General features: G+C 43.0%; 2 protein-coding genes and 1 pseudogene across 12 annotated transcripts in view; 1 reads left to right on the top strand and 2 right to left on the bottom strand.

Annotated features, from left to right (window-relative positions):
• Positions 1-24596, top strand: part of CARMIL1 (capping protein regulator and myosin 1 linker 1) — a 319172-nt gene that overhangs the window by 50584 nt on the left and 243992 nt on the right. Inside the window, exon 2 of one of the 8 annotated variants that reach the window (XM_082346320.1) lies at positions 16039-16145. The exons of 6 other annotated variants lie outside the window; for them this stretch is intronic. In XM_082346320.1, the coding sequence (XP_082202446.1) occupies positions 16143-16145 (3 nt within the window). In that variant the 5' untranslated portion in view covers positions 16039-16142. Of the gene's footprint in view, positions 1-16038; positions 16146-16178; positions 22087-24596 lie in introns of those variants that run through there. One more of the 8 variants, XM_082346319.1, reaches the window with a different exon arrangement.
• The window catches only part of LOC309607620 (cytidine monophosphate-N-acetylneuraminic acid hydroxylase), a 246294-nt gene that overhangs the window by 215349 nt on the left and 6349 nt on the right, over positions 1-24596 (bottom strand). The gene's annotated exons all lie outside the window — the stretch shown is intronic.
• The window catches only part of LOC309607652 (small ribosomal subunit protein eS12 pseudogene), a 29044-nt pseudogene continuing 6349 nt past the window's right edge, over positions 1902-24596 (bottom strand). Inside the window, exon 2 of the transcript XR_014249691.1 lies at positions 1902-2429. The product of XR_014249691.1 is annotated as a small ribosomal subunit protein eS12 pseudogene (transcript). The remainder of the gene's footprint in view (positions 2430-24596) is intronic.

Here is a 24596-nt window from a genome sequence, read left to right as displayed (position 1 = left end):
AAAAGACAGTGTATAGATTGGATGTAAAAAATATCATGTTTAAATAAACTATGCCTGCTCTAGTAAGTGAAGTGCTTCTTTGTAAAGGCAGTCATTGTGCTGGATTATGATGTCATAAAGTTTAAAGAGACAAATGCTTATCATGATTTGTGCCTTTAAAAAAATGTAGAGCTATTCAGATACATCTCTCTACTTCCTTATTATGCATCTCCACTTCTGAGTTAACGAGTGTCTTGCTGTGAGTCAACCATATATCCGTTCAAGATTCAAGTATTGATGGTTCAGCGTCCAGTATTCGCTCCAGTATATTTGCACTCGTTCTCATTTCTCCACAACTATTTAAAACCCAAATAACATTTACGAGCTAAGGGTCTTAATTTCTTTATTTTTTACGTTTCTGTTTATTCATTTGTATTATGGTAGCTGGGCACCTTTCTTCTGACCTTGATGATCTCACCTCTATTTTAAGGAAGCTGGAAGGAAACTGAGATCTGGACCACCTCTAAAAAACTGAATGTCAAGTCAGTTGTCCAGTCACACAATGGTATAAGCAGCCAACATCCTCTAAAAGATTCCATGCCCATAATGGCATCATTGACATTTGAACTGCGTGGAGTTGTTCTCTGAAAGGTGCCATACAGAAAACACAAGGGGGGGGGACGGCGATCGTGGTGGTGATGGGTCAGAGGTTCTTCAAGTGAACTGAATGAGGCCAGCCGCGAATGAGGACAGCCGAGTGAGTGATTCCTTTGTTCCATGGTGAAACAAAATACTCGAAAATGTTCTTGTAACAAAGAGTGTTGTTTGCTCAGAGTGGCCATGATGTAGTGAAGAGTTTTTGAAAACTTTCATTTGGTGACTAATATTTTGACTCAGTAAATATTAAAAAAAACACTTCTTTAACCACAAGGTCTTCGTGTGTAAAGAAGGTTATTATAGTTATAAATACTCAGTAGTGTTTAACGTGATAGGAGGGTACCCCACTGGCTGTGGCTGTACACTGCTGCGTTCTGTCCCCAGGACTTTTGTCCCCTGGGAGACTATTTTGCATGGGTTGTCAAACCACAGTCCTCATTTTCTTTTCTTTTTTTTTTTTCAAACAAAAATATGGTTTTTCCACTGCATCAACAGACTCAAACAGCACCAGATACAGTATAGGGACTCAAAATGTTAAGCCGATGATGATACAAAGAAATTAGAATTAAAAGCAAACTGAATTCATTTTCCCTTCACATGTGTCCTGTAACAGTATAGTAAGACTGGCAAACCAGGGGAGAGAAACTCAGAGCACCCCAGTTGGCAATTTACAAGGGATTCCAATTTTAAGACTTCCATTAGTCCGACCTGGCTCAACGTTTCATACTCATACCAACAAACCCAACTCGATCCAGGCTTGTTGAAGTACATTAGTTCTCCCTACTGAGATTCTAGAGGGAACAGAATACATGGAAGCACATCTTGTTTCTGTGCCTAATATTTAGGTAAATAAAGGTAAGGCACCCTGACCTTCCCTAATGGGCATGTGCATAAATGCACCTGGACTTCATGTACCTTCTAGTGTCCCACAGCCTAAATCCAATCCAGCTTTAGGATTTTAAGTTATTGGCACCCACGCTTGACTAGCCTCAACCCATTTCTCTAGGTTCTAGGCTGGCCTTGTCATAGTCGTGATAGATGTTCACACCCAAGAAGCCCTGAGTGTCAACAATACCTTACTGTAAGCCTATCTTTACTGGGCTCTTCTACTTGCCAACACTGAAGTTACTTACGGGTTGGGAGAATAGGCTTTCACTTAGAAACCAGGAGACAGATAGCATGCTTCCAGTTATTTTGCAATGAATATTCTTTTGTCCTTCATTAACAGGGACCTTACTTTCCTGCCCCAAGTAAAAAACCAGATATGAAGAACAAGAGCCCAGTTTTTTAGTTTGATCATTTCTTGTGTTTGAAGTACTCCTCGATGACATCCTTGGCCTGAGACTCTTTGCCATAGTCCTTCACCACCACACAGCTGCAGCCCACCACTTCACGGGGTTTTCCCTGCCTGTCAGTCTTCCGGAGGCCTTCCCGTTCCCCTGGTTCCTTGCTGTCATCAGCCTTCCTCAGCACAAAGGGCCTCCACCAACTTGACATAACGTAGGCTCATCACAGTTGGATGCAAGCACACAGAGATGGGCTTGGCGCTTGTCTAAGGCTTTGGCAGCTTCGCGAATTCCACGTGCTACGTCGTCCTGGACGAGGGCGGTCTTCAGCACCTCTTGCAGAGCAGTATTAACGTCCATTACACCTCCAGCAGCAAAGCCTTCCTCCGCCACGGGGCCATGGCTGTGGGTTAAGGGTGGAGCTGAATCTTGAGTGCATCCGAGCCTCCGCCTCTGTACAACTCCGCAGCCGCAGGGAAGGAGCCATGGTCCTCATTTTCTGTGTGTCTGATGAGAATAGAGGCAGGCATATTCCCTTGATTTTCCTAGTAGTTCTGCCTTTACATATTAGTTTTACAGAAAAAAGGTGGTCCTTTTTCTATTTCTTGACTACTTTTATTAGGAGTGTCTATACTTTTGGTAACAGTTTTGCCATTATGTCATTATCTATGAGCAGATATAAATCGCTGCACTTATTTTAAAAGACCAGTTCAGGGCTTCCCTGGTGGCGCAGTGGTTGAGAATCTACCTGCTAATGCAGGGGACATGGGTTCGAGCCCTGGTCTGGGAGGATCCCACATGCCGCGGAGCAACTAGGCCCGTGAGCCACAATTACTGAGCCTGCGCGTCTGGAGCCTGTGCTCCGCAACAAGAGAGGCCGCGATAGTGAGAGGCCCGCGTGCCGCGATGAAGAGTGGCCTCCGCTTGCCACAACTAGAGAAAGCGCTCACACAGAAACGAAGACCCAACACAGCCAAACATAAATAAATAAATAAATTTGATAAATAAATAAATAAATTTGATAAAATAGGGAGTGATTTAAAAAAAGACCAGAGAATTTTATTCTGAGGAAATCTTTGTATTTAGCACTTTTCCAGTAAGTGAGTGGGCCATTGATTGGGTTTTAACAGCTATTTTGATGAATGAGTTGTTCTGTTATGAAAGGATTTCACACTTAAATCTTACTCCTTGGGCTGTGCTATTTTTGTCTTTTGAAAGTTATTTAAAATGAAAAGAATCAGCACATAAGTTTTATATGCTGAAAGTTAAAGGGTGATCCCATTGTTTCAGAATTTGAGTTTCCACCAGCATTACTCCTCCCATAGAGGGTCCCTAAAGGGTGTAATAGTTTTGATGGAATTTGTATATTCCATGAATGAAAAACAAACTACAGAATTTCCTTTGTGACTTTTTTTTTTCCCTATCCAAGTTCCCGTTTGTTCCCCCACCAATATAAAATAAAACGAAACCACCACAACAAACTGATGGGGGTGAAAATGAAGAAGTTGTCCCTGTTATAAATAGAGGCCTACCACCTCCCCCATGCACACACCCACAATCTTTTAAGCTTGGCCTGGGAGGGGAAAATGTTTTCCCCTCCTTAGCTGTTTGAACTCTCTTGGGAAATCATTTGAGTCTGAGTTCTGGCTACTCTTGCTGCCTGGCTGGCTTCTAGCTAGCATATGAAGGTGGAGTTTGGTTTTCCCCCCATCCACCTCCCTCTGCTTCTCACCTCCATCTCCCTCTGCTTCCTTTCACTGGGATTCATGGAGTTTTTCCTGCCAGGAGGTTATTTTCTTAATGTAATATCGGGTCAGGAAACCCTTTACCTTTTATGCAACCTGCCTGCTGCTTTTCTGGGCTTACTTTGATTCCTATCATGGAGTCTGTCCAGTTTTCATTATTCTTCCCTGTGTGGTGGATATTCAGGTAGTAGATATTTCAGATGGTCTTTCTTGAACAGAACAGCAACTCCTAGCAGTGTGGCCATAGACAAATTGGTGGCCTTTGGGACCATGGTGTCCAGTACTGGTAAAGCCACCAAATGGAAGTTTCTGTTCTCTTCAGAGTTGGGTCTGTCTCTGGCTGGGAAGTGGGAGGCCAGATGCAGAGATGCTGATGTTAGTTGGAAGGCAGTAATTAAGGGCATGGAGAGGCTTTGGTGTTTGAGTCCCAGCCCTGTTCTGTGCGACCTTGTGCATGTTACTTACCCTTGTTAAACCTCAGTAATCTCTGCCATTGGGGTTTTTGTAAAGATTAATGAGGTATGGCATGAACACTCTTAGCACAGTCATTTGCTGGCACATGATCAGTAAATGGTGGAGGTGATGGTGACGTTATTAGGAAAGAATTGGCTGGAGACGCTCCCTTCCCACTTTCCAAGATTCCAACATCATGCCCATTTAGGCTGCGTTGTTGTCAGACTCAAGGAAACTGTCAGCTTCATTATTCGTTTGGTTCCTTATTACTTTCCCCTCCTTTTGGTTCATTACTTGTATTTTTAGGATGTTTTCTTTAGCCTTACCACAGTCAGAGACCGCTTTCTAAATAGCATTAAAATGGAAATTTGACTGAGCCTCTGATTCTCTCCCCAACTAACCCAGGTGGGCAGACCTTCCTTGGGAGGGTCATTTGTTTTTCAAGCTCCATAGTGAAGAAGCAGAAGGTTTCTCCTTACTTCTAAAGTCAGCTGCCATTAAAGTCTTCCGTGTTCAATGGGTAGCTTAATGTCTTTTGTAACGATTGCTAGTTTTGAACCAGTGTTTGTGTCACAACATTTTGAGTGTAGAATATTCGTTATCTGACAGATCCTCCACTTGTAGAACTTTACAGATGACTAAGAACAATCCACGAGAATTTATTGCTTTTGGCTGGAGGCCAAGAATATGGGCTTGTTCGTTTATGGTATGATACTTAAAAAGGCCAAAGACCAGAGGTTTAATTCCCAGATAGGCCAATTAGTGTAGCTTTGTTCCACAACTTCAGATTGAACCTCAGACCCCAGCCATCTATCTGTCTTTAACATGCGTGCCGTTGACCACAAGGGGCATTGGTCACATTGATGAAAGACCAGATGGATCCGCCAGAAGACCATGAACCAACCACTCACTAGGAGGAGAGATCCAAACGCCCCCTGCGTACAAGATGGTGAGTCAGTAGACTCAACCTCAAAAATGAATGCTGGAGAAGACTGTCAAGGGAGCTATTGTTTTAAAAAATGTTGAATAAGAATTGCTAAGTGATCATAGGCCAGATGTCAGGAAAGTTAGGAAACTCTCAGATATTTTAATTCTGACTGTGTATTTATAAATGAATCCTTCGTAGAAGATAAGGGGAAGGTACCGGAAGGAAGAAGTATGACAATGTGGCAGCTTCCTGATGAACTTAGATCTTAAAAGGAAGTACACAAAAGATAGAGCCCTGACAGTCAAGGGGAACTGCAGTGATAGTAGCTAATCTTTACATACTTGTGCCAGGCACTAAGTGTTCTTATTTGACCTCACTAGAACTTTATGAGGTTGATGTTATTGTTGCCATTTTACAGATGAGCAAATTGAGGCACTGAGCTTTTAGGTAGTGCTGTAGGTTGCACAGCTAGTTAAGTAGCTGGGTTGTGACTCGAGGCTGTCTGATTCTAGAGAGATGTGAGACTTGCAGAAGATGCTATGGACGATAAAATGTTGTCAAAGAAGTGCTCAGAGCCAGAAGAAAATAAAAGCTGCATCTGAACGGAACTGATGGAGGGTGTGTGTACTGATGGAGCATAACCCTTCAGCTCCTATTATCTTTTTTTTTTTTTTGGTCTATCTTTTATATACATATTTAAAAATCCAGAATGTTAACAACGTGTTGGGGAAGTAATAAGAAAGATCTAGTTTTTCTAAATGAATTTAAGCCTCTTAGCCTAACAGAATACCTTCCCAGGGTTCTGAGGACATTTGGGTTAGAGGTTGTTCATCCATGCCTGCGATCTTTAGGGAACGTGGAGAACAGAAAATAGTGCCTGACAGGTGGAGGGGGCGCAGGTGTGGAAAAGGTTGCGAAGCTCTTCTTCAAAGGAGCTGGTATCTTCCAATATTTAGAGCTTACTGAGTATCCAGACTTGCTCTGAACGAGTGCATAGTATACAACTAGAGTCAGAGAAAGGACATTAAATGGGACAAAGTTTAATTGTCTGGAGTTAAAGTGGTTTTCTTCATTGGCTGGTGAGTAACCCGCACTTGGAAGAATTCAGGTGTAAGATGGATGAGACTTCGGCACGGGGATGTCTCAGATGCGATATAAACATCAGGAGGTGATGAGACCATTAAGGTTTCCTCTGACCTGTTTCTAAGAGCATGACTTCGTATGTATAAAACTAGGCCAGAGACTTATTTGGATCTTTGGTTTTCCCTCTGTGAAGAGGTTATTTAATCTCATTTCCAGATGAGGAAACTCGGGTTCGGAGAGGATGAGAGTGACTTTCTCATGTCAGCTTTTGGTGACAGGCAGGCTAGACGCTCATCTGGACTGATAACCTGACTACAGCTGTCATGGATACCGGGCCATCGCGAGAGTCTCTAGACGCAGGGCAGGTTTGGGGGCTGGGCTCACCGGGGTTCAAATCCTAGCTCTGGAACTTACAGTCATCCCTCGGTATCCGCGAGGGGATTGGTTCCGGAACCCCCTGAGGATACCGAAATCCAAGATGCTCACCTTCCTTATATAAAATGGCATAGTATTTGCATATAACCTATGCATATCCTCCTGCATACTTTAAATCATCTCTAGATTACTTATAATACATAATACAATGTGAATGCTGTGTAAATAGTTGCTAGAGTGCAGGAAATTCAAGTTTTGCTTTTTGGAACTTTCTGGAATTTTTTTTTTCAAATATTTTCGATCTGTGGTTGGTTCAATCTGCGGATGTGGAAACCTCGGATCCAAAGGGCCAACTGTACTCTGTAACCTTGATTACTTCTTTGACTGCTCAACGGAAGAAATGGAATTGTTGTGAGGATTAAGTGAAAAGAAAGTGCTGGGCATCTAGTAAGTACTAAGGATATGTCTCTGTTCTTTGTAGTTAGGCTTGAAATCTTTATCTTATTTATTATTACTGATAAGTTTTCCAACATCTCTCAACTCATGCCTAAGAAGTTTCATTTTTTACCTTATTTTTCTCTTTGGATGATGTGAAATTTCAAAAGAGCATTTCTTACAGTTTCTCTATATGTAAAAACTTTATATCTTCTTAGGGCCCTTTGGGTGAAGGATCCAACTACAGGGCCTTTAGCAGTTCTTACCTGCTCTGAAAGTATGTCATTTATTCTTTTTGAAAAAGATGCCCTCTAACTTTCCTCCTCCTCCAGCTATGCATGTGGCTCACTGGTTACTTTGGCAACCGCACTCTAATAATCTTGTCAGGAAATATGATGTAACTATCTGTCTAATCTTATTTTCCAGACATAAAATAAGCACACAGTTTCCTTCTAAGAATCCTTCTAAAGTGTTCAGGGCCTAAGCACTGCTTCTCCTTGTTCCGATGTTTTATAAGATTGTATGTACTTGAAGAATGTACATCATTGGGTGTTTCTTTAACTTAGAATGTCTGTAGCACCCAATGGCCAGTGTGTCACTGTGAAGGCTTATGTGCTTTCATGTTCATTCTCCCGTAGTTGAGGAAATTTGGGGTAGTTTATTTTATTTTTTTGGCCACATGGCTTGTGGGATCTTAGTTCCCTGACCAGGGATAGAACCCGGGCTCTGGCAGTGAAAGCGCCGAGTCCTAACCATTGGACTGCCAGGGACTTCCCTTGGTTAGTTTAAAAAATGCAGAATTTTGGTTTCTAGAGGATTTACATTTATTTTTAGACATAAAGGATCTAAGATAATTGCTGGGATAGTTAGATCAAGTCAGTATTTTCACATTTTTCAGAAGAGGCTAATTTTTTTTTTTAAATTGTGGTACATTTCTTTTTAATTTAATTAATTAATTAATTAATTTTTGGCTGTGTTGGGTCTTCGTTTCTGTGCGAGAGCTTTCTCTAGTTGCGGCAAGCGGGGGCCACTCTTCATCGCGGTGCGCGGGCCTCTCACTATCGCGGCCTCTCCCGCTGCGGAGTACAGGCTCCAGACGCGCAGGCTCAGTAGTTGCGGCTCACGGGCCTAGTTGCTCCGCGGCATGTGGGATCCTCCCAGACCAGGGCTCGAACCCGTGTCCCCTGCATTGGCAGGCAGATTCTCAACCACTGCGCCACCAGGGAAGCCCAGAAGAGGCTAATTTTACGAAACATCTCTCTATCGGCCCATTAGTGAGGAGTAAGTCTGTATCTTCTCAGCAGCCCCCCACCTTCCTCAGCACCCCTAGCATCCTCAGTAGGGGTCAAATAGGACTCCCAGTTCTCTGCTCCTGGAAAGACCCTTCCACACTGCCAGCCTCTCCATCACTCTCTGCCTTCAGCATCAGGACCAGTCGCATCACACTTCCTACTCCTGTTTGTGCCAGTCACCGTAGGAAGCCTGGACTCCCAAGGCATCCCTCATCCTTTGTCATGTCCTCATTTGACTCTTTACTTCAGTTTTTAAAATGCTGTCTCTCCCTCTGGAGCCCCCTCCCTGTGCACTCTGTGCCCTCGGGGTCAGTCATCAGCAAATCCCCAACTTCCTGACCTTGTCTGTGGACATCCCCTTCCCCTTCTTGCTTTTATGGAAACCTGGGGCTCCCCTGACAATACTGCTTCTCCTGCAGGCCTCTCAAGTGGCTGCAGGTTTTTAACCTTACCCTTGAACCACGGTTAGGGATGGGGTAGTATCCTCTGTGCTTCCCTGGCAGTGCAGTGGTTAAGAATTAGCCTGCCAATGCAGGGACACGGGTTCGATCCCTGGTCCGGGAAGATCCCACGTGCCGCGGAGCAACTAAGCCCGTGCGCCACAACTACTGAGCCTGTGCTCTAGAGCCCATGAGCCACAACTATTGTGCCCACATGCTGCAACTACTGAAGCCCACGTGCCTAGAGCCTGTGCTCCGCAACAAGAGAAGCCACCGCAATGAGAAGCCCACGCACCGCAACGAAGAGTAGCCTCCGCTCGCCGCAACTAGAGAAAGCTCGCACGCAGCAGCGAAGACCCAATGCAGCCAAAAATAATAAATAAATAAATTTATTTTAAAAAAAAAAGGTTTTTTCTACGAGGTTTCTCTGCTGTATCCCCTCCTCCCGAGAGCCTCCTGCTCTGTCTCAGTTCTCTCTCTGTGTGGCGCACCGTCCCTTGCCAGGCGTCTGCTCCTCACCCAGTCACTCCCCTCATTCCCTGAAGATCTCGGCTTCTGGTTCACTGTCCCTCGCTCCAACGCAACTCCTGCTAGTTCTCCTGAATTTCACTATTCATGTCGGTAATCCTCCCAACCCCTTCATCCCTCAGCTTCTCAACCTCATCTCCTCCTATGAGTGGTCTCCCACCTTCCTCAGTGACTCCATCCCAGGGTCTTGCCCTTGGTCCTGTCATCACCAGTAACCTCTGTGCCTCCATAGCTCTCTCTGGACACCCCACTCTGACCACCACTCCCGTCCTTCTGGCTCGCCTTGTGCGGTACCTCCAACCTCAACAGTCCGTGGACCACCAGGACCTTCAGTTCATTGAATCCGCCACCTCTTCATGGTTCCACCCTCACCCCAAGTCCTGACTTCTCTCCTTTCCCAGCTTGAATTCCCTGATCAACCACTCTCATCACTACTTACATCCTCATCACCCTTGTCCCTCTCACACTGTGTCGTTCTCGCTTGACTAAACCACAATTCCGGTTAAATCCGTCTCTTTCTCTGCACCTACTCTCTACTTGCACCTGGGCAGCCACATGTGCCGGGACAAAACCATACCCCGCTGTATTGATCATCTCACTCTAAGTTAGTGATCACAAGTGCCAGGTGGGCCCTTGATGTCACCTGACAGTCATGTCGTGTTGCCACTGTCTGTTCATTCCTTCCTTCTCTTAGACAACCATCCCATACTTTATACTTGCTTTTCAAACATCCATTGTCTGTACTCTTTGCCACTTCCTTTTTCACTAAAAAAAAAAAAAGGAAGCAATTGGAAGAGAACTTCCACATGCTCCCTGCACCACACCTAGCACCTGCCTGTGTCTGTGCCCGAGCCCCCAGCTCCTTGGGCACGACATCCCATTTCCATCTCCAAATACCTTCTCAAGGGCATTGCTCCATAAAATTTCTCCTTTCCCTCCTATATCATCAGTTTTCTCTCTACTGAATTCCCACAGGCATACAAGTTATTATTTTTCCCATCAAATAAAAACATCCTCTCTTGACTCTGATTTCGCTTCCAGCTACTGGCGAATTTCTTCCTCTTGCAGCAGAACATTTGGAATGAGTCATCTATATTCATCACGTCTAATATTGCTATCCGCCCCCACCCTGTCCCGTTCTATCCGGAATGCATACGCTGGGGTTTTTACCCCTCACTCGGACTCCACTTCCTCTGCTCCTATCAGGTCATCAGTGACGTTTCACTGCTGCGATCCACAGTGGTCCCAGTCTCCTTTTATTTCACCTACAGCAGCATTTGACACGGTCCGTCGATTATTCTCCCCCTTGAATACATTCTCCACTTGACTGCCCGGACACACCCCTCCTGGTTTTCCTTGTTCCTTTCTGGCTGGTCTTTCTCAGCCTCCTTTGCTGGTTCCTCATCTCCCCAAACTCTAAATGGAGTGCCTCAGGGCACTTATATCTCTTCTCTATTTAGCTTACGCTTTAAAACTCATCTGTGCCATGAAGATTGCTACATTTTTATTTGTAGCCCTGATCTCTCCTGTGAACCCCAGGCCCCCTTTATCTGACTCCCTGCTGGTCATCGATACTCAGATGTGTCTAATAGGCATTTCAAACATAACATGTCCTTGGAACCTCTCAAGGGTGCTGAGGTGTCTGTTTCACTGGGTGATCATTTCTAGGGGCTCCTTTTTGGGAAATTGCATCTGGGGGATCGCACAAGGATGTGTGGGCAAAGGAGGGCTTCTAGAGGCAAAGGGAGGGGAAAAAAAAGGCAGGTTGGGGGCAAAATTGCCTTGATAATTGCTTGAATCTTGTCAAAGTTACTACTGCTGAGAAGCGTTAATGTTTTCAGAGGGAGGGCCTGAGAGGGGTGTAGGATGTGGGGATGAGCTTTGGAAAAGGTAAATCAGTGATGAAACCTAGGGCTGATAATGCCTTTTCTGAATGGATCTTGAGGTAATATCCTGTCAGCTTGTTTTTTGATTATATAAGTTCAGGAATACTGGAATAAAAATCAACTGCTTGAAACGTACAGATGTTTTGCTAATATTTTCTAGTCCACCGATACATACAGTGCCATTTCTCCATTGAGTTTGGTGAGTAAAGGGTTCTGGATAACTTGATTATCTGGGTAACTGAGAGTTAACTAGGTTTCAGTATTGCTAGTTACTATTTTGTGATTTACCTATTCAGCTCTGTTTTTAGCTGTTTAATGAACCTTGGGGAAAAGGCAAAACTTCAAGTTCTTTTGTTCTTTTGGTTTTGAAATGTTTTTAATGAAAATGGTGTGGCTATTACTTAATAATTTGGGGAAGTGTGTTCAGTAAGGGCATTTAGCCAATTAAAACTATTCCCACATGAAAAAAAAAAAATCAACTGCTTGAATTTAAAACCACAATAAAAACAAGCAAACAATGTAACTGTCCAAAAAGGAAATCCTAATTCTCCTCTTACCTCCAAGCTGCTCCCCTCCTCCACCAACCTGCCCTGCCAGTCTTTCCATCTCAGTGAACAGCATTCCATTCTTCCATTTACTTAGGACAAAACATTTGGAGTCATTCTTGAATTATCTTTCTCTCACACCCCATCAGCAAATCCAAATCCTTCAAAATATATTCAGAATCCATTTCTTATCATCTGACTGCTATCACACTGGGCCAGGCCACCATAATTTTTCAGCTGGATTAATGGAATGTCCTAACCGGCCTCTCTGCTTCCAGCCTGATCCCCTTTAGTCAGTTATTAGATGTGCTCAGATCATGTCAGTCCTCTTTCCATCTCATTCAGAGGAAAAGCCAAAGTCATTCCTGTGACCTATAAGCTACTATGGGACCTAGGCCGTCATTACTCTCTGACTTCATCTCTTACTTTCCCCTGTTTACTTTCTCCACTTCATCCTTCCTGACTGTTTCTGGTAACAGTCTGGGCCTGCTTCCACCTCAGAGCTTTTGCATTTGCTGAAATTCCCTTTCCTTTCCCATCCTGTATCCATGTGGCAAGGCTCCTTCACATCCTTCAGGTCCTTCCTCAAATGTCACTTGTCCAGTGAGGCCTTTCCCGCTTTTCTGACCACCCGTCTTAACTTTCAACACCCCTCCAACACTTTGTCTCCTTTCTTTACTTTATTATTCCTTAGCATTTAGCATCATCTAACAGAGTCTACATTTTATTTATTTATCGCATTCCTTGTCTCTTCTCCCTTCTGCTAGAATATAAGTTCCACAGGACCAGAGGTCTTTGTTCTGCTCACTGCTTATCCCCGAGGCTGAGCGCATAGGTTGCTTTGTGGTAGAGCCTCATAAATATTTGTTAAACAAGAATGACTATTTCTTGCTCTGGGCATTCTTGTGGCTTAAAGTTATTGTAAATCTGTTTGCCACAAAGCACTAATGAAACTAATTATTTCATGTTTTCTATTAAGTATATTTACTATATATGTCACATTGATTTAAGACCATAATAATAGGAATGGCAGACAGAATGCAAATTAGAAAAGAGTTCCTACAGCTTTTCCTGCTGGTTGATTTCAGTGTGTCCCATTCATGGTACAGCTTTCTCTATACATTTGGAAATATGTCAGCTTATTTCTGTCCACGTATCCCGCCTTATTACAAAAGCAAAGAAAGATTGAAAGGAGCTGGTTGGAAACAGGATGATGTAAGTATGTTGTAACCTAACGTGCTGTTTCAAATGCTGGGTGATGTGAATAGACTGTATGTTATTTATGTTAATTACCTCATTTGCCAGAGGGCACTGATCACTGCCTTTTGTTGTGCAGTTTGCATTATTCCATGCCAGAACTTTTCATTTATTACTTTGGTTCTACCTCTCTTGTTTGGGTAATCATGTCTCCAGTCCTCCAGTTGTAAGTTAATTTGTATTCTAAGACCAAAAAGCTATTGAGTATTTGACAACTTTCTCAAGTCAAATTAATCATAATTACCTAAATTCAGCCATTTGCTATCTTAGTAAAAGTCCATTGATTCCATGCCCCACAGGTTATTGCACAGACACTATAAAGCAAAGGACAGAACCTGTTCTGGTACATTCTGGTTTCTCTTAGTCTATCCGAGTGAAGATTTAAGGCAATTCATGGTTCTGCTTACTAGCAAGTTTGAAAACACATTTCATTTTAGAAATTAATGTACTATAAAGTTAATACTTTGGGTGGGGTACCGTTCTATGAGTTCTATAAAAAAATTTTTATTTGGAAGTTATTTTAGATTTATGGAAGAGTAGCCAAAGTAGTTCAGAGTTCCCATGTACATTTACCCAGCTTTCCCTAACGTTAACAGCTTACTTAACTGTAGTAAACTTACCAAAGTCAAGAAATTAACAGTGATACAATACTATCAACTACCAACTTCATTTGGATTTTTACCAGTTTTTCCACTAACGTCCTTTAATTCCAGGATCCGATCCAGGATACTGTGTTTCACTTAGTCATTTTTCTCCTAGTCTCCTGCAGTCAACAGCACCTCTTTCAAAGCTTTACATGAGAAAGTGGGTCAAGTTAATGCTGCAGGGAAGTTGTAAGAATTACACGTTTAAGGGGCTAGGTGGAACTTTGGAGGTGTCCTGATCCAGGGGCTACAAAGAGGTGGCCCTATGAGCTGAATTCAGCTCATACAATATTGGAATAGGATTTGAATTAGTTGCCAACATTTAATGATTAGGAGGTTTTCCAGAAAAATCTGTATTTTTGCCTTCTTTTTAAGACATTGGTAGCTCCTGCTGCCCCAGGTCTGTTGACTGACTGGGACGATTGTGTGGCTCCAAGATGTGGCTGTCCCTTCTCCATGGGCAAGTGTATTCCACTCACTCCAGATTGTGCCCCTCCCGATGCTGCCCTGGGCTAAACCAGCCCCTCATCTCACAGGTGAAGATGCCCCAGGAGGCAAGCGTTGCGCGTAGCCCACCCTGTCTTGCTTTCTGTGCTCCTCTTGGTCTCAGAGCTGGCAAGGCATGGTTTTGTCTCCCCCAGAGGACAGCAAAGATTATGGCAGGAAGAGGGTGCAGTGTAAATGCTCCGTGAGGTCTAGTCCCACCCTTAGTCCGCATGCAAACTCTGAGTTTGCAAACGAGTTCCCTGAGACGACGTCTGATTTGCAGCCACTTCCTGTTCAGCTGTACACGGTTATCTAAAATATTATGTGAGTTGCTACCATGTAAAAATCAGGTGATGAACCTGAAAATCCAGCTTTGTGACTTCTCTTGAGAAGTCAGGTGACCAAGCAATGCTGGGGCCACATTCCCACCCGCCGTGGTCTCCTGGCCTGGACTCAAGTCTGTGCCCTCAGCTGGGAACTGGCTCATCTGGCCCCTGCATTACATCTGTGGGACCCTGTGCACATTTACAGCGTTAGCCTTAGGTTATTGGGTTGGAAACCAGGGAAGCCCCAGTAGTTTCCTTTTTGTGTTTCTTTTTAAAATTTATTTATTTATTCATTTTTGGCTGCATTGGGTCTTCGTTGCCACCCATGGGCTTTCTCTAGTTGGAGCGAGTGGGGGCTACTCTTCATTGCGGTGTGTGGGCTTTTCATTGCGTTGGCTTCTCTTGTTGCGGAGCATGGGCTCTAGGCACACAGGCTCAATAGTTGTGGCTCGTGGGCTCTAGAGCGCAGGCTCAGTAGTTGTGGCACAAGGGCTTAGTTGCTCTGTGGCATGTGGGATCTTCCCAGAGCAGGGCTCAAGCTCATGTCCCCTGTGTTGGCAGGTGGATTCTTAACCACTGTGCCACCCGGGAAGTCCATCCTTTTTGTGTTTCTTGACATTAGTTATTCTTGACAAGGAGTGATTTCAGTAATTCCTCCAAGTTGTTGAGGACAAAGGGAATTTGGGACAGGGACTTGTGATAGGCTCAGAGCCTAGGTGTGCCGAAAGTCAGCTATCTCGTTTTGTCTTCTGTGTCCTGTCCCCTCTTCCCGGACATGCTGTCAGCTCCCTTTGTGTGACCTAATGTTTAACGATGCATATCAGTGTAAAGTGTTCTGTTCAGGGGCATTTTTGTTAGAACAGCTCAAAGTACTATATTTAAAGAACTAAGTGGAAGCTACAGTGGTGGAATTTCAGGCGGTGTCTGGTTGGTATCCCTGTAATCTCATCCCAGGAACGTATACTTCTATTTATTTATTTATTTGTTTATTTATTTAAATTAGGAATTGTACTTAAAAATTTTTATTTTATAGAACTGTAGTTGATTTACAGTGTTGTGCGAATTCCTGCTGTATAGCAAAATGATTCAGTTATACATATATATACATTCTTTTTCATATTCTTTTCTTTTGCTGGTTTATCACAGCATACTGAATGTAGTTCCCTGTGCTATACAGTATGACCTTGTTGTTTATCCATTCTATATACAATAGTTTGCATCTGCTAATCTCAAACTCCCAATCCTTCCATCCTCCACCCCTCTTCCCCTTTAGGAGCGTATACATATAGAAGCAAGAAGAGAGCATTCTCTTTTCAGATCATTATAGAGACATGGGGCTAATTATTAAAGGGGTTTTGTACATGTAACTCTAAGGGTGTATATCTGTGTGGCCCAATATGGCAGCTGCAAATCTATATGGAGCTGCTGAGCACTTGCAATGCGCTAGTCTGAATTGAGTTGCACTGTGAGTGTAAAATACATACCAGATTTCAGACTTACCATGAAGGAAAGAATGTAAAATGTCTCAGTAATAATTTTTATATTGATTACATGTTTAAATGCTACTATTTTGGATAATTAGATTAACTGAATTAAGTTGTTAATTTCATCTCTCTTTTTTTACTTAAAAAAATGTGGCCACAAGAAAATGTAAACTTACAGACATAACTCTTGTTATGTTTCTACTGGATAGGGCGGCTCTAGATCCTGCTGTATTTGATGGCAAGAAAGGGTGAGCAGCCTGTTTTCTAGGCTGTGGTAAAGTCAAGTTCAAAGAACAAGTGTGGACAGAATGGAATGGTAAATTGTTTTCATAACTCTTGGCTTTAATAAAGTTTGTACTTCACTGATCACTGTAGTGTTTTTGGTGCATTTAGTTGGATACCAAGTTGCTCTATTGCTTGTTTAGCTGTATTGGTGGTGTGACACTGTTGGAAGTCAGAAAGATGCTCGTTGGAATTCAAGCTTCTCTACTATGTCCTTGAGTCAATTAGTTACCCTCCTGAGCCTCAGAGCCCTGCCCTGAAAATTAGGGACATTGGTGATCCACCCTATTGTGTGAAAATTAGGGAAAATAATACATGTAAAATGCCCAGTGTAATATTGAGGACACAGTATTAGTACAGTAAATGATATTTATTTTTGTTTAAATTTATCATTCCTGATAGTATGAAAAAAAGTCTTATTTTACCACTTCTGTGTGCTAGAAGTAAGGCTGCCCCGCAAATCAGAAAAAGGCACCTTTTTGCTTCTGTGATGTGATCATGGATCCACCAGAAAACCTTTCTACGTGGATTTTTTTCTACTCACTCTTTCCATGGCAAAGGTTTTTATTATAAGTGGATCAGTCTTTTCAGTTGTTGAGTTTCAGTATTTATTGAAACCCAGCAGTGGACTAAATGACAGATACTTTCTAGAAAGTATTGGACGCCTTGAATTTTGACAGAAGCTGGAGCCATCTGTCGTGGGTACGATAGAAAGCAATCTATACATTACTACATAAAAGATCCCAGATAACTGGACAGGCGAGGATGGGCGGAGTGACCAAAACCATGCCATGGAGAGCGCATACCTGCTCTTCATCTGGTCCTCTCCCTTTGCGGTTGTCAGGCACACACAGGAGTACTTTGTAGTTTTATGTTGTTTTCTTTTTTTAGGTAAGGCTAAGTTTTCCACTTCCTCAAACTATTGTTATGTGCCTTATGGAACTTATTAAACTTAGTGGAAGATGAATGTGTATAACCCTGGGGAGCATCTGCAGGTGTTAACTGCTAGAGAAACCCTGAATGGAAGAACAGGGTACCAGGAATAATTGGTAGTTTTGTGTGTGTGTGTGTTTTAATCCTTTCTCCTTTGATCATAAAAGAATCAGGACCCAGAAGATAGGAGTTTGGGACTCCGAAGGCTCATTGGTGGCCTGCTCGCAGATAAAAATGCATAGACTGGAAAATTTTTTTTTTTTAAAGCTTATCTATTTTCCCTTAAATCAATGAAAGATACTGCATTAATCAATCATTTTCTGGCTCAAATCCATGTCTCTTGTGCTATAAAGGCAAGTCTTATATCTCTCACTTCTTTCCCCAGGTTGGCTTTGCTTGGCAGTAACTTTTCAAATGATAAATCGAACTCCTTCTTGGCAGGGTAACTCTCTGTTAGCTGTGGACGGGCTTGTTACATGCAAAGTACTCAGCTAGTACATGTAGAAATGCTTTGTAACCTACAACTCCTTTATAACATATGTCTTATTATTGACTTGACCACGGCTGCTGGCCAGGAAGTTTACTAGAAATCACCCACAGATTCCAGCCAACCCTCCTGCCACCACCTCTTGGTGTAGGTATGGATGCTGCTTTCGGGGTGGTCCTTCTGCTGTCCCGCCTGGATCTCAGCCAGTATCTCTCGGCCATCAGGAGCCTGGCTTTACCCACCAACTCTAGGTTCTTGTTGTCCTGCTTAGAATGTCACAGCTACTCTCTAACAGGGACTCCTCTGATTCCTGATAGGCAGCCTCTCTTTCTGAATTCTTATTATATTAATTAATATATCATCTTATAGCTGTACAATAACAATAGAAACTAACAACTGATTGCTTACTATTTGTCAAATACTCTCACTTGATCCTCTCAACAACCCTAGGGGGTAGATGTTGTTATTATCCCCATTATACAGATGATAAAACTGAGGCACAGAGAGGCTAAATGACTTGTCCATTCTCAGGCTTGACTCGTCAGAACCCAGGCCTGTTGAAGAGTAGCTCCTGAGCTCTTAGCCATGCTCACTCTGTGACTTCTGCTTAGATTGTTTTCCTTCTCTCCGGCCACTTGTCGAAGTATTTCGAGTCTTCAAAAGCAAGTTCTACTCTGAAGTGACACTTTCATTACGGACTCCAGGCTACACTCTTATGTGCTTTTATCCCTCCTGGTCTGGACCAAATGAAAGATGTCTTCCCTGTCTCTATGGTTTAAATCCTTTACAATGTATTTTTTCCTGCTGATTATTTCTTGTGTATTAATCTTGATTTTTAAATTTTATTGTTAGTACTTCTAAGGTGGGGGGGCACTTTGTATGTTTCTCCTCAATTTTCCAAAATACTTAGCATGGTGGTAAGTGAGCTCATTTGAAAACATTTAAGAAATAGGTATAGAGCCTTTGCGGCAGGCTCTGTTGGTTGCCTGACTGCCCCATTCATCACTCCCTTGTTCATCTTAGCCTACGGAGTGGTGATTAGCGTAAGAGTGGTTCTCAACCAGGGGTGATTGTGCCCTCCGGGGGACATTTGGCAGTGTCTGGAGACATTTTTGATCGTCACAACTGGGGTTGGGGTGCTAGCTGCATGTGTGGGTAGAGGCCAGGGCTGCAGGTAAACATCCTGTAATGCACAGGCTGGTCCTTCACAAGAGAGAGTTATCTGGCCCCCAAATGTTGGTAGGGCTGAGGCTGAGAAACCCTGGCCTAGAGAGAGTCACATGATATATTCTGGCCAACTGAATATAAGTGAAAGTCCACTGGGGCTTTCTGTGAAAGTTTTGTTTTTCTGAGACAGGAGCTATCCCTTCCTGTTTTCAGCTTCTTCTGCCTTCAACATGGGCTTGAGCCCAGAGGCAGGGCATCCATCTGATGCCCAAGAGGTAACAAACATGAAGGTAAAAGTCAGCACGTCTGCAGAACGTTTTCATCTTGTCTGCTGAGTATCCTTCACAGCGACGTAGGGTGAGACGTGTCTTTATATGTTTGTTCGTTTACCGCTTGCCCTGCCGCTTGTCCCCCTTCTACAGAATGCTCCTACTGAGCCTTTAGGTCCAGAAAAGATGCTCCTCTGGCCAGACTTTCCCCCGCTTTAAGACTGCTGGGCCAGCCATTCAGTGAATTTGCCCAAGTTGTTGTATTGTCTTTACAAACTTGCTACCTGGGAATCTAGGTAGAGGTGGGGTTTGAAAAACCAGAGATTCGGTTTAACGAGAGGGAATGTTTGGGGCAGCAAGTATATACCTCAGCTGAAAATATTCTCTGAGTTGAGCACAAGGTCCCAGCATGGAAAGATGTACAGGGTTGTTTTTCCTGGCACTTCTCCCTCTCCAGTATCCCATATGGTAGCTTCCCTAGTTCTTAATGCCCCCTGGCAGCCGTGCCCTTGTCTTGCTGGGCCTGAATCACAGGTGTTGGGTGCTGTTTAATTTTGAGTTAATTGGCCTTATTGCTGTTAGACTCTTGTGTGGTTTCTTGAATTCATGAATTAGTCATTAAGTTGTGTTTAGCAGGCAGGCACCCTGGCAATCTGTGGTCTGTCCAGCTGACCTTTTAGAAGGGTGCTGTTTGTGCAGCCTTTAGTAAACAGTGGTGGGAAAAACAGAATTCTCTTTGGGGACCCTTTAACTGCAGCCTTTTCTTCCAACTCTTACCTTTGCAGGTGGTTTTGTGCCTTACTTGAGAATTTTAGTGGGCTTATCTATCAGGGTGGGATGGGAGCTGTGTTCTGAGACTTAACAGGCTTTTGTATTATTTTTGTAGCCACCTGTAAGGGTTGAGGAAAGTCAGTTATTAGATGAATTTTCCCCAGGAGGACTCACCTCTAGAATAAATGAAATTAAATTAGATAATTGGGATTTCCTTCTTGGGGCGGTTGTTGTCAGGTTCTGTTTCTTTTTTAATACAATTGAGAAAGCACTTGAAATTTCAGAGTCACAAATATGTGTCACAAACTCAACGCAGTCTGAAAGCACGTAGATATTTATGGTTTGTTATTCTAATTAATGTTTAGTAAGCCTTGAGAAGCTGTCATTTACTGCCTATCCTGGGTAGGGGTAAATTTCCCAGCTCAGGGTAAACAACCTGTAATTATGTGGTTAATGAGATAAGAAGCTCTAACTACTTTCTTAAGTTGAAGTGCCTTTCTAACAAGTAGCTGGTAAATGAAATGAAGGCACAAGAATTTCAACTTTACTCCCTAGGGGTGGACTGATGTGGTGTGGTGGGCACATTGTCTTTGATGGTATGTTGTGAATGCTTCAGATTTCTAGGTGTGATCATCTCAGAGTTTGAAATCACACACTTCATGATTTATGCGAGGGCAGGATGAATCTAGTTAGTTAATTGAGCGGGTTGTAAGCTTTTAACCCCCCAACTTGGACCAACTTGTCTTATTCACTGGTTTTGTTTATACAAGGAGTAACCAACAGTGCTTTACATGCACTTAAAAAAAAAAAACTTTTTGGTAATAAAAATTAATATTGGTTTAAAATAAAACTTAACCAATTCAACGCATGGACCAACCATTTCTGAACTAAATTATGAACACAACTTATGTTGAGTCTTGGCTGTTGCCTCAAAAACATCAGCAGAAAGTGTCATATTGGTTGTAATTTTTCTTCCATGAAATAAGAGATGGGTTTCATTTCTGGGTGAAGCATTGTAATTGTCTTGTACTTTCATTTCTGGTTAGATTAGATAGACAGTAGAAACAAAGAGGGAATATGAAGTAGGAGAGGTATTACTTTAATGTGATATGTAAAAAAATATACAGGGTTTTCTATTTTCTGGGTGTTAGAGCACATGCTAGAGATAAAAAGAAGTAAAAGTTAGGAAATTAATCAAATAACACATTACCTGTAAACATTACAATATTTGTAAAGCATATCAAAGGCTGTATAAAGTTGGGACATTCAGAGCCAATCTATATGCCTCAGTGATAGTTGGGTCATACGGAGTCATTATTATAAGGAAGTGATGTACCTCTGAAGGAGGTATAAGTAGTCTCTAGCTGCTTATATGAGAAGCCATAGATTGTTTAAGGCTGGTCCCCTAGCAAACAGTGGCAATGTATACCATGCATTTCTGAGAAATAAAGCCAGGAAATGTACAGCAAAACAACAGAACTTTGTATATAAGCAATTTAAGAAATATGACACGAGGAGGGTCCAACGATCTGAACAGCAATCGTGTTAGTCACGTGCAATTCATGTATACTGGCATTGTGCTTAGAAATCTCTTAGGATGGCAGTTTTATTATGTGGCCGTTGTGACCAAGAATACTGATTGTTTCACCCAGTTTGGGAAGCTAACTGTGAATGTATAATCATGCTAAGTTTGATTTGTTCTCTGCTGGGTGTGCATTAATTATTGGGATCATGGTTAGTCCTTTTCTGCCAGGGTGCACAGAAAAGGCTTCTTGAGTGCCTTAAAGGGAGGGCTCCCTCCTGCTGGGCAGAGGTCTGTGAAGGCCGCTGGGGCTAAGACTCTCCCATACTGGCCAGAAAGGGAAGCCGGAAGGACTTGGACTCACTGATTTTTGCTGACACCATTCAGTCCTGCTGCTGGAAGCCTTTAATGAGCTGGCATTTCAGAACTGCGTGGCAGGGCAGGCTGCTTTCTCAGACACACACAGCTCTGACGGCTGGCTTCCCTTAGCTCACCGAAGCTCTTTCTGCCTGGCCAGGAGGATCTCCTGGCCGACTTGCCACTGGACCCAGGAAGGCAGAAGCATCAGCCATTAGGCTGGCCCAGTGCTCTAGATAAACATGAAGATACTCAGCGGAGCAAGACCTGGAGGCAGGCACACAGCCTCTCCTCAGTGCAGCGTTTCAGGCGTGTGGGTTTGTGTTTGGAACTGGAGAGGAGGCTCTCTGATGATCCAGCGGGCTTCGAGCTCCAGTGGCATACTGATTTTTTTTTTTTTTTTTCCTGTTGCTGGGATTGCCTTCCGTTGACTATGGAAGCAGAGAAATCGCAATGGGAATCATTTCCTGTGAGTGCCCTGATGTGCACAGTGGGGGAACCAGGAAGCCCACCTGGAGGCTTTAGCTCATTTCTGAAGCCCTGAGTCTGGCTCTTCCCTTAGGGGTATTTGGGCTAGTTGTTACTGTGTTTCCCACTGTGTAAATGGAAGGTTTGGCCAAGTCTTGCTGAATGGTTTAGTCTTTTACAAAAACAAAAGCGCTTAAAAAAAATTTTTTTTTTTAATTTTTAATCTTTTTTTTTTTTTTTTTTTTGGTCATGTGGTGCGGCATGCGGAATCTTACTAGTCCCCCTCCCGGGGACTGAACCCGTGCCCCCTTCACTGGGAGTGCCAGGGAAGTCCCAGAACTTTTTTTTTTTTTTTAATGAATAAAGTTTAGCTTGTTTTTGAACCTGGCTTTATTGACCTAAATGAGCTTAGGCAGGTTAAAGGATAAAAGGGAGTGCTTTTGCAGCAGGTAGGCAGGGCCTGTCACTTTGCAGGTGCATCAGTGTCCAAATGGGAGCCTGCAGATGAGATACGAGTCAGCCTCCTGGGGAGGTGAGGGGAGCAGAGTGCCTCAGTACAGTCATTGTTCATTGTCCTCCCACTTACATTATTTTAATATGATTTTTAAAAAAATTTATTATTTATTTTTGGTTACATTGGGTCTTTGTTGCTGCGCGCGGGCTTTCTCTAGTTGCGGTGAGCAGGGGCTGCCCTTCGTTGCGGTGCGTGGGCTTCTCATTGGGGTGACTTCTCTTGTTGCGGAGCATGTGCTCTAGGCGTGCAGGCTTCAGTAGTTGTGGCACGTGGGCTCAGTAGTTGTGGCTTGTGGGCTCTAGAGCACAGGCTCAGTAGTTGTGGCGTAGGGGCTTAGTTGCTCCGCGGCATGGGGGATCTTCCCAGACCAGGGCTCGAACCCGTGTCCCCTGCATTGGCAGGCGGGTTCTTAACCACTGCACCACCAGGGAAGCCCGCACTTACGTTATTTTAAAAACTGCACAGCATTTAAAATTCTATTAATAGAATACTGGATTAGGGATAGAGTACCTAGGCTTTCCCTCCTTCCATCAGTGTTAAAAGGAATTTAGGAAAATCACTATTTCCTGTGTTCGTGAATGGGGGAGGGAAAGAAACAGACCACTTTTCTCCCTTTGAAATCGGGAAAGAACATCTTGCTGCAAGGAGTGAGAGTATAAAAGATACCTGAGGTCCTTGTAAGAAAACTTTCATTGACCATGAGGGCGTTTCAGTTAGTCAGCAGGCAGATTTAGAAATTTTCTGTTGACTTTCGTATCTCCAATTTGTTCAGTTTGTGGGGGCCCGGAGTTCTGGAAGCTCATTGGGATCTCTGCTAAACCATAGATACTTTGTTATTGTTGTTGTGTCAATTTCAGATCAATTACCAGAAAACATTTTTTTAACCAAAATACTTAATATTTTCGCCATCATATTTTCTAGGCCAAGAAGAGGAAAAGGCTGAGACAGCCAAGGCAAAAGCTGCTCAAATTATTGTAGCCAAGGGGAGAGATGTGGTCCTTGATGCTGCAGGGGAGGACCACAGAGAAGGCAGAGTGGAGGGCCAGATTGACATTTGTCAGTTGACATCTTAGTTCATTTGAACTGGAACGATTAGACCTGGCCTTATTCATACTGAGAAATGGATGTGTGTGATAGCCGTATTCCTGTGATGTGGGGATTATTCACTGTTTTGGAATGTCTAAACCATTCCTTAGTTCTCCATAGCAGCCTGAAGACCAGGAATGCTTGCGAAGCTAGGTTCTCCCGGTTAAATTGATGTTTTATCTGAAACCCATTTTGTTTTCAGACATGTTGGAAATGTTCCTAAAATGCATGAGTGTGCCTTGGAGTGGAATGCTCAGTGAGTTCACTTTATTATCCTTTGGTGACTGAGACATTTTTCCAGTACATCAGGGGTTCATGATAAGTTCTTCTTTTCCAAATCTTTACATAGAAGATGTGTATAATTGAGTTAATTTCCAAGTGCATACTCCTCAAGTGCTGTGTGTATTTTTTAAAGAGCCTGAATGTTTGTTTCTTATTCATTCTTCTGATTAATTTCATTCTTTTAAAATTATTCTGATTAATTCCTTTTAATTTTCCAGTTGGTTTATGGTTCTTCAAGTTGAGTATGGGTTATTTCTATAAATGGAAATGTGTCATTGTAAACCAGTGTCTCTGGCCTTGAGGGACCTGTGAATTAAATGGAGCTTGCTTTTGATACTGTCTGCCTCCCTTTTCTCTTTCTTCTTCTGCCAGTCCGTAGGATTCAGGATCTTCACCTTTCTCTTGCCCTCATCCAAGCCTGATCTCAGAAAACTCTCTGACATTCGAAATTCATTTACGCTAAAGTCACCTTCATGAAATGACAAATTTAACTCGTTCCCTCTCCCAGGAATAATCGCAGTTACAGCTTTTTTCCTTATTTTTGGTATGCAAGGTCCTATATCCTGCTAATCGAATTTCAGGACCTAGAGTTTTGAGTACAGATTTTTTTAGTCTTGAGCTTATTCCTT

Source organism: Balaenoptera borealis (genome assembly GCF_965194805.1).
Source record: "Balaenoptera borealis genome assembly, chromosome: 12".
In the NCBI taxonomy this organism is placed as follows: Eukaryota; Metazoa; Chordata; class Mammalia; order Artiodactyla; family Balaenopteridae; genus Balaenoptera; species Balaenoptera borealis.
Note: the sequence above shows the minus strand (reverse complement) of the source record. Positions and strands in the feature narration are given on the sequence as shown.